At 41.3% G+C, this 11,108-nt stretch overlaps 1 protein-coding gene across 1 annotated transcript; it reads right to left on the bottom strand.

Moving 5' to 3' along the window:
* Window positions 1-43: 43 nt before the first annotated feature.
* Window positions 44-10,817, bottom strand: LOC146653925 (von Willebrand factor A domain-containing protein 5A-like). Its single transcript, XM_085380100.1, has 16 exons — window positions 10,728-10,817; window positions 8,645-8,692; window positions 8,346-8,548; window positions 8,028-8,250; window positions 7,555-7,715; window positions 7,357-7,471; window positions 7,066-7,214; window positions 6,887-6,975; window positions 6,657-6,801; window positions 5,247-5,326; window positions 5,043-5,157; window positions 4,739-4,897; window positions 4,550-4,653; window positions 3,043-3,257; window positions 578-619; window positions 44-361 (listed from the first exon to the last, which is right to left on the bottom strand). The coding sequence occupies exons 2-16, from the start codon at window positions 8,685-8,687 to the stop codon at window positions 267-269; spliced, it is 1,938 nt and encodes a 645-aa protein (XP_085236226.1). The 5' UTR covers window positions 8,688-8,692; window positions 10,728-10,817; the 3' UTR covers window positions 44-266.
* Between the last annotated feature and the right edge of the window lie 291 nt (window positions 10,818-11,108).

The raw sequence follows: 11,108 nt of genomic DNA, 5'->3' as shown, positions 1-11,108 counted from the left end.
AGACATTACGCTAAGCCTCATACTATGAATCACAGCAATCAGTTTAAAATGTATTTACAATAATAAGCTTGTTAAAATGTTCAAAATGTCAAAAACGTTTTTCTTTTCACACACTGTGATTTATAACTCATTACAACAGTGCAACTTTCAGTAAGATTTAAAGTATCACAAAAATGTATAGTAACAATTCTTTTCATTAATGTTGCAAATGGGTTCAGCAGTAACTGTGCCACAGAAATGTTGGTTTGTTCAGTGTTCACCAGCATTTAGAGAAATAAAAAACAAACAAAACTTAGCTTGCCATAAGATTCCTGATCAGCATACATGTAACCCATGGTAAGAAGGGAAGGCTCTTGGAGATCTAAAAGAGAGGGGAGGTAAAGAAATTATAAAGAAATCTAAAACTAAAATCATGACAACAGTTTAAAATGTATTCATAAAAATGTTCAAAGTGTTATAAATCACTGTTTTTTTTTATGCACAATGATTCATAACCAAAGGTACAAGTTTTTCAGTAATATTTAAAATATCAAAAGTTTAGAGAAATATTATCTGTTGTATTTAGCTACTTGCTTACCTTCATAATCCTGGTAAGGACTCAGAGTGCAATCAACGTAATCTGTAGCAAGAAAAGAAGGCATTTTTAGATCCTAAAGATGGACGGTAAACACATTAAGTTAAACATCATACCATCAATCATAACAGTCGGTTGTAAAATGTACGAATAAAATGAAGCTGATTAAAATGTCAACAAAGTGGGGCTTTTTGCAAACTGTGATTTAATAAGTGCCATTTAACAATATCTAAAATATCACAAAAAGTTATAGAAACAGTGTATAAAAACATGTTTCATATTTCAGTTCCAATCATGTTAACTTTGCAACAGAATTATTGGTTTATTCAGTGTTTACAGGCTAGTTAATGGTTAATGTTTTCATAGATCAGGTCCATTGAATCTTTTTTAATGGTTAGATGGATGTTTGGATATCATGACTTCCACCTCTTCTTAAAGTCAGTAAAGAGTTCTTTTTACTGATGGCATGAAGTTGACTTTTATGCGAGTTGTACAATCTTGGGTTGATATTGTTACAGCATCACCTTGATCACAAACTACGCTACCATCAAACTAAAAAAAACCATAACATTCAATGAGATAGTAAAACAGGTACAATAGAGACATAAAATGATCTATATGACATAAAACATACCTCGCGGGCTGACCCATGTTTAGAGGCTGAAATGAGCAATGTACAGATACTTTTAAGAAACCTTTAACATTCCCGGCTTCAACTTGCCATGCTCATGCTTCAAAATGGGTGTGCATCTCATAGATCCTACATGAGAATTTCTAAAATAAATGTCCTATTGACAGAAAATATGCGTAATGCAAAATAAAATACATTAACTAAAATTATGGCAGTAAAACATTTAGCATCAAACAACTGATGTTTTTCAACATTTTATAATTTGAGTAATTAGAAGGTCCTGGATCACAGAGATTGTGAGGATTGTTGCTCTATTGCCTGTTTATATTGTGACAAATTCTTTTTCCATAGCACGGACAGTATTGTGTTAATTTATATTTCTGACCCCCCAAAAAATGTGTGAGTAGATATCTGTTAAGATCTCAGATGTCAATCCTGGGATCTCCTGGAGCAAGTCAACCAGTTTGGAAGTCACTTCCAAATGCTCCAGTTACCACTGGGACCACTGTTGTCTTCAACCACCAAATCTTCTAAAGCTCCTCTCTCAGCCATTTGTATTTCTCGACTTTCTTGAGTTTCCTTCTGCCTGATTTTGCTATTGATTGGTATAGCTACATCTATCACTATGGCTGGTTTTCCTCTTCTTTTCTAGCACTACTAGGTCTGATTGGTTAGCCATCACCAAGTGAGTTTGTCCATCTGTATCTGGTCCCACAGGATCTTAGTCTGGTCTCTCTCAACCACCCATTTTGAACTCAACTTCCAGGCCATACTCGGCGCAGATATTCCTCTATACTATGCCGGCAACTTGGTTATGGTCTTCCTTGTAAGCCCCACCTGCTAGCATCTTAAACCCTGCAATTACGTGCTGGAAGGTCTCAGGGAAAACTTTGCATAACCTACACCTGGGGTCTTGCCTGGTGTGGTAGACTCCAGCCCTTATGAATCTTGTGTTGCCATGATTAGTCTTTCAGTTCAGTTTTGTCCAGCCACTGTTCGGATTTCTCGATATCAGTCACTTCTTCTATCTGTCAGTGCTACTTGCCCTGCATGGACCTATACTTCCATGATGGTTCCTCTTTTTCCTCCTTTTCTTTCTCAGGTTTCTGCTGCCTGGAGTATTCCCTATGTACGTGATCAGTTGTGGTCATCTTCCTGATATACTCATGGCTCCTTTTTCTTTTTTTCATCCTGGATAGTGGTTCTGACACTCACCAGTCCTTGGCCCGCTTCCTTTCGCTTAGCGAAAAGTTTCAGGATGCTGGACTTGGGCTGAAACCCCATGCATGATAAGGAGCTTTCTTGCAGGTGTTGATTCCCAGATCTTGTTCTTCTCATTTAGCATACTCCTCAGGACTTGCCTTACCCTCGGTGTCTTCTAGAGGCCTCTTGATGGTTCCCATTTGCCTGTGAGATTCCAAAGTAGTTTCTGGCAGTTCAATCGTGTCCGTTCTGACTACCCTCTCTGTCTTTGTTACCATCCGACTACACGTCACCAGTCGGAATGACATTTGGATGTCATTGCTGTTTTATATGTTTTTCATTCATCTATTTAGTCCCTTGTTCAGTCTGCCCTCTCTGCAAACCCATTCAGCTGCCTCCTGAATGGGCCCCACAGTATATAGACCTCTAGCTGGCCATCCTTTATTTGGTACACTGTCAGTGTTGACCAATGGGTTTTTCCCCCCTTAATATTTTGGTTTTTAGTTTAATGAGCTTGTTTTCAAGTCATCTTATAAAACTATTTTTAATCACTGCACTCCCTTTATTCGTGCACCGTAATTTTGATCTTCAGACTTGTGGGTGAAAGTTTTAGTTCTTGCTTTTAAAAACTCACCGTGTTTTAAAATATTTTTGTGCAGAAGAGGTCCTTGAATCGCCTCGCCATTGTTATTGAAGACAGCAATGAAGGCAGTCAGTGAACTGCTTATTCCCGATTGGACACTGAGCTGCACCACCTTCTCCTTCACTTTTGTGTCTTGCCATCCTCTGTGTTCTCCCTCCTCCAGGGAACGAATCAGAGTCCGAGCACCCAACTTGTGGACTGTTAATCTGTAAAGAAGTACGGACATATTTTTACTACAGCTGTTTACCAGTGACTTCTCTGTTTTTATTATATTGTATGCTTTCTAAGGTCAAACATAGATGGAGATAAACCCACTGCTTTATATAAGAATCACAGTGATAACATGAATGGTGACAAATGCTCACACCAAGAGAAAATCTCCTAGTGGAAATCTCAGTCCACAGAACAGAAGCTCATGGTGGCATTTCAAGTGAAAACAGATAAAACGATATAATTATTTTCCACTCGTTGCACTGTGCAGTATATGGACAGGAGGCCTCTATTATGACCTAAATTCAACATGCGAGCCTTTTATTAAACTGAAGGTGAAACTGATGAAATGTGGAACATAAAGTTCAAAAGGAAACGGAAAGCTATAAACTACCGAAACCTAAACTGGGAACTAATACTTACAGTAAGAAGCACTGGAGCTAAGAGACAGGAAGGGAAAGTGAGCTGATGTTCTGACAAAGGACAAAAATAGACTGAGGCAATAGATACGTTCCAAAAGTTAATTTTGCTTTGGAGGGTTCTTAACTGAGAGACATGACTGAAATATCGGCAAAGCGACCATAATAAGAGCTGCTCAATTCTGTAAGTACTAAGGAATGGCGCTTCAATGCTTCTTTTATTGCTTCCTTGAGCAGAGGATACACTGGACCATCCTTTACAGAAAGGGAGGAGAAAATGCTCTCCCATAATTCACTGTGAGGACCATCCAACCATTCATGAAAATAAACATAATAAACACAGCTGCGCACCAACATTTGCTAATGGCACAGCAATAAGTGGAACAATAAGTGGGGTTCACCTCTAAACAGTCAGCGTGAGGACAGAGGGAGGAGTTTTAGGACAGAGACAAAGTTTTGGCACTGCAATAAGAGCTTTAAGCATCTATGCAAAGTCCCGATTACACACTAGTTCTGATAACATCTTCCCTCCTGAAAATAGACTCCAGTATCCGGTATCCAGTAAGGGTCCTGGCTAGACCCCCATGTTAAAACAAAGCCCGGGGATGGAGCGGCTACGTCTGCAGCCTGTCCGCAGCTCAAACACAAGTATTTCACTACATGTTGTACTGTGTATGGAACAAATAAAATTTGAATTTATAAGTTATTTATGACCTCATTGACGTGATCGTCAAGGTCAAGTAAAAGAGGTTAGAAATAGAACATGGGAGGGATTAACTGGATAGTGTCATATGTTTCACACTTAGCAACTTTAAGTCTAAAGTCATGATCCACAGAACAGTGCTGTTTATATCAAAACTCTGTTTTACCCAGTGTCCTCTGCAGGTCTGAGACTGAAGTGCAGCTGGTTCTCAGAGGGATGACCTGCCAGGCTGTACTTCACCGTCACACAGCCCTCTGCTGCCTCTGAGCTCTGACACAAAACCACAGGGTCAGAAGTCACGTTAATTACTGTCATCAAATATCTAAACAACAACATGAGAGGCTGCTGCTCCTACCTGTCCACTGAGCTGGGCATAAATCAGTGACCTTTGACCTGGAAAAAGTGCAGTGATTGGTGGAGAGAGGACAGTGACAGACACTTCCTTTGGTAAATCCCATATGACTGAGATGTTGACCACAGCCGGCTGCAGAGCAAATCGCAGCGACTGCATCACCTGAAAAATAAAGAAAAACTCTCCAAATATACACAAACAGCTGGAACAGACATTTTACTCACTGCAGGTCTGATCTCAAATATGGATCTGCTGGTGCTGCTGCTGCGATGTTTAGCTTGACTTCTAATTGTGTTAAATATCTTACTTTTGCTTGCATCCTGTCAGTGTCTGTGATGAACTGAGCGTGACCTCCTCCTTCTTTGGCCATCCCATTGATGAGAGCAGAGCTGGCCCCTTCCCCAATCCCAAAAGAGAAACACCTGCAATACAACAGTTTTCTTTAAGTACATAGAGGACATGTTGGACATTCTGTAATTGTGTAGACGTACTTGTGTTTTTGTGGTTTCACCTGTGAGAATCTGAGTTCCTCTTCACCAGATCTATCACTTCTTTGGTGTCCCACACCTCTCCATCAGTAAAGACAAACAGCTAGACAGGAGAGTTGGCACATAAGGGCAGAACATCAGACCCAGAAACACACAGCTTGTTCTGAGAGCTGAGTTAGGTTCAGAAACACAAATGTTTTAATGGTAATGTGCAAAGAACAATGTACGGTTAATATGAACTCAAAATATGGTACTTAAGAAGATGGAAGAAGGGTAGTATGATAATGTCACAGAGGTAAGAGACATATGTACAACATGTTTATATTATTCAGCTATTATTCAGTTTTTTCAAGTCAGTGAAATGTCTTCTGAAGTCAAACATACTGTGTGTGTGTGTTAGATAGTTGAGTTTGGACTCTTTTGGGGGGCGCTCAAGGAAATTTCCATCAGAGCACTCTGGCAGGGCGTGGCTGGCGGTGCCACAGCAGCGAAGGTGGACACATCTGCGTGGCATCGCAATCACGCCTGCCCAGCTTAAGCGCGGTGTGAAGTCCTGTTGTATTGTTGTTGTGTACGTGTGGCTGGCAGCTGGGAAGCTGAGCCGAGTTGTACAAAAAGCAACCGTTTAATAAAGTAAGATGTTTCAGAATGCAGAATCGTGGTCGCATCATGCCTCATTCTTGCCACAGTGGTGCAGAAACCAGGAAGCGTAAGCAGAAAGAACTCCGGTACTGGATTGACTGCAGCACACAAAGGATTGCGAATCTGGCAGCTCTAATCCAGTTCTGACCGACACCACCAACACCCCCACCAGGTTCCCCAGCGGCAGGCATGCAGCAGGGTGCGAACAACCAAGATGCAGCCTGCTGCCGCACCCATCCCTGCTCCTCGGGCGGGAGCGGCTAGTGCCCGGCGCAGTGTCTGCGCTCATATCGGCCCCGCGGAGGAGTGCCACAGAGCAACTACTGTGTCCTCAAACTTCTCAGCCGAGAGCAGTGGAGGAGCCACGTGGGGAAGCTGCTCCAGCCAGAGGTGGAAGAGGTGCACAAGGGTCCATTTTACAGGATTCATACCAATCTAAACATGATGAACAGGATGGCTGTCATTACATTCATGTGAGGGAATACAAATCTATTATCCACTCGTGAAATTGGGGTATATAATGCTGAGTCTGCATCATAAAGGGAGGGTTTGTATGAATTAATATAAAACAACGCTATTACCAGTTTGCTTCAACGGGTGGATTAGATAGAAATCTCTGATTAGTCACTCTGAATAGATCATCGTACCAGTTAGGCTGCTTTAGAAGGTAACAGTTGATGACATTTGCAAAAGCATATTTCATTAATATTAATCACAAGAAACTGTATGGATGAAATTATGTTTGGGAGCTGAGCTCCCTCTGAAAGTTTGAACCTAACCTGGTGTGTTACCTGTCGAGGCTGATTGGGAATGCAGGGCTGGCTGTAAATATGTTTGAGGGGCTGCAGCATCTCTGTTCCTCCGAGATTAGCTTCCATCTGCACAACTGTATTTAGAGCCTCCTCCATGGTCTGCTGGCTGTACTCCACACTCTTACTGCCATCACACAAATACCAATACAAACATGCACGTATTTCATGTCAAGGACAAAAGGACCTTTGTTGGGCTGGGAGAGACTCACGGGAAGATGTGTTCATATCTGGACCCAAAACTGTAAATATTGAAATAGCAGCCCATTGGTAAGCTCTTCAACAGGAGCAGCAGAGTATCCTTAAGAGAACATTGAAAATATAGTGAGGCCACTGTGTGAGAGGAACAATTTGAAACTAAAGAGTTTATGAGTAAGTATATTATGGATACCCTGGCACTGCTGATGCGAGAATTACTCATACTTCCAGATCGATCCATTAACAACACAAACTCTCCACATGAAGCCACTGAAGACGTCACAGACTGGGGAAACTCAGGGTACAGACTCACCATCACCACTGAATCAGCCATCAGAGAGCCTGAAAAATAACAGACAGAAAAAAGTTTATATAAATTTGCTTTTCAGTGGTTTTTTCATACATATTCAAACTTTTGAGTGAAAGAATGGGGATATTAAAAATCTGTCTTTGAAAACCAACTACTCCTATCATTTCCACTCACCCGGCTCAGCAGAGGCCTGTCCTGCCTCCACCACAGCGGTGGGCTGGTGGACGTCTTTGTAATAAATCAGCAGTTCAACATCTCTGTCAAACTTGTGTCCTGCAGCCAGCTTGACCTGCACACCACAAACACATTCATATTTAGTTCTCAGTTATAAGTACAGAGCAGACACAGCAGAAATATTAGCACTCTACCTACCGTGGCCTGGGTTTGATCAGTGTTGAGGTCCTGGAGAGGGTCCAGGGAACAGTTGGACTCTACTTTAGAGATTGGACGAGGAGAGGACACTCGGGCAGAGAAAGACAGACTGTAGGGCACCAGAGAGGCTGGAACAGAAGTCACCTGAACACCTTCACTACCTGTACACAACATCAGGTTAGAAATGCTGTGAACAATAAGGCATTAAATATTAAAGCTTCTAAAAACATCTGGTCCAATTAAAGGTTTCAGGGAAATTAGGTACAAGGCTGGCACAAGTCTTTTACATTTTTTCTAATCTGATAAATATGTTTGACAGTCACAGTGTTATGTGGTATCTTTTCTTCGAGAAAATAAAGTTGAACTTTGATGCTTTTTCTGCCATATATTGTGTTCTGTCACTGTTGTGAGGTTGGTTCAAGACCTAATATGGTTTAACCATTTCTGGTCCAAGTATTTTGAAGTGTTCCTACCCCGAGGCTGGTATCGAGGGTTGAGCACAGCAGGCAGACAGAACCTCAGACCATCATCAGCCTGCACAGCCAGCTCAGTCACGTACTCCAACCTGATGGAGGCGCTCTCTCCTGGAGGCAGACTGCCCACACTCAGAGAGAATATATCTGGACTCTGATCGCTCTCCTCCAATAGGAAGGCCTGCTGACCAGAGCTCAGAGCATCATCATACTCCTCACGAGCCTGAAGGACAGGTGACACATGTCAGTGACATTCACTGTGTTTATATGTAATATTAAAATTAACAATAATCAGGTTATATTTACTGTCCAGCTCACCTTCTGTTTCTCCTTCACCTCAGCTACAATCTGTGTCTGTCCGATCTTAGCACTGAAATGACAGACAGCAGCGTCTCCAGGCAGAGGGAAGACAACAACAGCCTCTAATGGTTTGTTCTCCTTATTCTCGTAGTTCAGGGTGGAGACCACTGTAGCCACATGGTCCCTCACCTCCAGCTCCACCTCAATGCTCTTCAGAGGAACTAAAAGAAAAACATAAACATCCAAACAACTGTTTTTGATTAACTTCAAAATTTGTTTAGTCTCCTGCCCATTTTGGATTTTCATCAACTTTTTACCTGGTTCCTTTTGGGCAGTTAGCAGACCACAGGCTCTCACCATTGTTCCTGTGCAAGAGACAACCACCACAGAGATTTACTCCAAATAAAAGAATTTAGTGTTGCTTTCATTTTGGCTCCAGAAGCCAAATAACTAACAGATGACAATGATAGTTAGGAGGATCTGACTGAGAAACAGTTAAGATCTAAATCTAGAACTAGGGAATAGTTACGTAATATAAGGATTTAAAAGCTTTGCAAAGTTTTAAAGAAAACAATTAAGCATCCAAGAGCCTTTTCTCTATAAATTTTTTCAACATCTGGCAGCTGAACTTTAAATAAACTGGAAGTAGGGGATGAACTTTTGGCTGTAACTTTAGCAGACAGAATTGGAGTAGATAAAATGAAGGCATGTTCATGTCTTTCACTTGTAATTTAAACCTTTTTTTTTTTTTTACTTTTCCCACAATTCTTATTAAAAATAAGGATGATTGTATGACCTTAATTTGTAGCTTAAATCCAAATAAAGTCCAAAGCTAGAAATGACTCCCTGTTTAGGAGCAGACCTAATGTTTCACGATCATACACATCAGGTCATGCATTAAGTTTGGGGCGCTGCTATGTGCGGCATGAGAGCATCGGTCCGGTCATCGTCTTGTTGTGTTTATATTGTCACCTTCATTAACCTGCTCTCTCACATCTGTGATTTATTCTTAGTGCTGAATGTGGGCGCTCATGAAGACAGCACAACATGGGGGTCGCCAACTGGTGTTTCGGTCCTCTCCATCTACCTAAAATCCATCAGCATCGGTTTCATCTTTCTGTTCCTTTAATAGTTTTATTTATCAAGTATAGGTTGAGTTGAGAGTTACCGTTACTCCTGGTTTTGGTTTCTGTTAGTCTAGTTTTACAGAACAGAAGCCTGGATCCAATGGCACATTGTGTGGTTGATTCATGGTCTTCTTCCTCTTTGTTTGTTTTAGTCAGGGCTTCCATCTCTTTTTTCCCTAGTTTGTCATCTTTGAGTAACTATATTCCCAGTAATGTGTGTGTTTATGGCAGCAGCTTTGTGTCATCTTATATGCTGGACAAATGGAAGTTCTGGGACACCGGAGAGGATTTACTTCTGTTACAGCGTATCATCAGAAGTGCTAAAAATCAAGATGGATAATTTACAATAATGTAGATGTCTAATCTAGCTTATTTTTTTTACTTAATTATTTATATCATCTCTGACTCCCCCCCCAACAACAAATATAGCAGGGATGATGTCTAATTGACAGGCTGATGAGTTAGAAAAAAACAAAAGGTTAAGTACAGGTGAGAAGATTTTTGCAAATGATGCAAATTTATTGATTGTTATTTTTACAGAAACGCTCAAGAAACTGCTTGCATATCTCTGTAACTATGTTACAAACAAACACCGCTCATGCCTCACAGATGACAGCTTACAGTCCTGGTAAAGATTAAAGTGACTTCATACAGCCCCGATTTGCAGACGCTGTGCGCATATGGGATATGCGCAGAGGTTCAGGAGTAGAAGTCCCATTGTAAACATATCAGGCAGACCCGATGATGTTTGCATGAACATGCTTTTCAGCATCTCTTTATTGACCACTTTTCACGCACAGCCGGCTGTAGCTTTTCAGCTCACAGCCCGACACATACCAACACAACAGCATAGATAGCACAGACGTTAAGGCGGCGAGGCGTGATTGGTTGCAGCTCAGGTGCGTCCGTCTCCCCTGCAGCGGCGCTGCAAACCACGCCGGGTTTATTTGGGTCTTAAACCCCTGCATTAACGTGTTTAACTGGGCCACAGCATCGCGATTTAGCTTGAAAAGACAACAAATTGTGTTTCTCGCCACTGAAATATGAGGTACCCAAACTCGTTACGTTTCACCGCCTACTGCAGCAGCCCTGGTTGAGATTTTTTTTTGGACTCAGAACAAGTTTTGATATTATTCTGCCAGTAAATAAAAAGGAAAATACAGACTGCATCTGTATACAGCTCCTGTCAGCACACTTCTTACGGCGTTTTTTATGAAGTGCGTCAGGTTACAACGTCTAAAGAAAAGTTACAATGAATTGGAGAAAAGCATACCTTTGAATAGAGGGATTTGTGTGTCCGATAAGCACCGATCTGTAGTATGTGTGTGAAGTTCAAGCTTATGCGTCTACAATACGCGCACGCAGTTCTACTCCGGTGACGTCAGAGGCTTTCTGCTGCATCCCTCCAATGAGATCATTTAGTGAGCGAGGCTTCACAGATGCCCTAACAGGAAATTAACTTATCAACTTTATCTTTACACATTAAAAGCTTTAACGATAGTAGTGAGTTTAAGAGTTCCAGTTCGGTTTCAGATATGTCTGTAATGGTATGTTTACGCATTATATTTTATGCTAAAGTGTAGCTTTTACATTTACAGCCTTTGCTCACGTTTACTTATTAGAACTTGTGTTTTGATAAACTTATTATTCTCTG

The sequence above is a fragment of the Rhamphochromis longiceps genome, linkage group LG14 (genome assembly GCF_057381845.1).
Source record: "Rhamphochromis longiceps isolate RC_006_pf linkage group LG14, R_longiceps_female_GT1.1, whole genome shotgun sequence".
NCBI classification, from domain to species: domain Eukaryota; kingdom Metazoa; phylum Chordata; class Actinopteri; order Cichliformes; family Cichlidae; genus Rhamphochromis; species Rhamphochromis longiceps.
The sequence above is the reverse complement of the archived record's forward strand: the minus strand, read 5'-3'. Positions and strand labels throughout refer to the sequence as shown.

Bases quoted from the DNA above. Each gene is read 5' to 3' on its own strand.
- LOC146653925 (XM_085380100.1), bottom strand. From the start codon at position 8,687: ATGGTGAGAGCCTGTGGTCTGCTAACTGCCCAAAAGGAACCAG. The intron at 6,976-7,065 runs GTATCCATAATA...TGTTCTCTTAAG, and splicing joins CTCGCATCAGCAGTGCCAGG to GATACTCTGCTGCTCCTGTT. The intron at 620-3,042 runs GTGAGTTTTTAA...TTCTTGCTACAG, and splicing joins CAAAAATATTTTAAAACACG to ATTACGTTGATTGCACTCTG.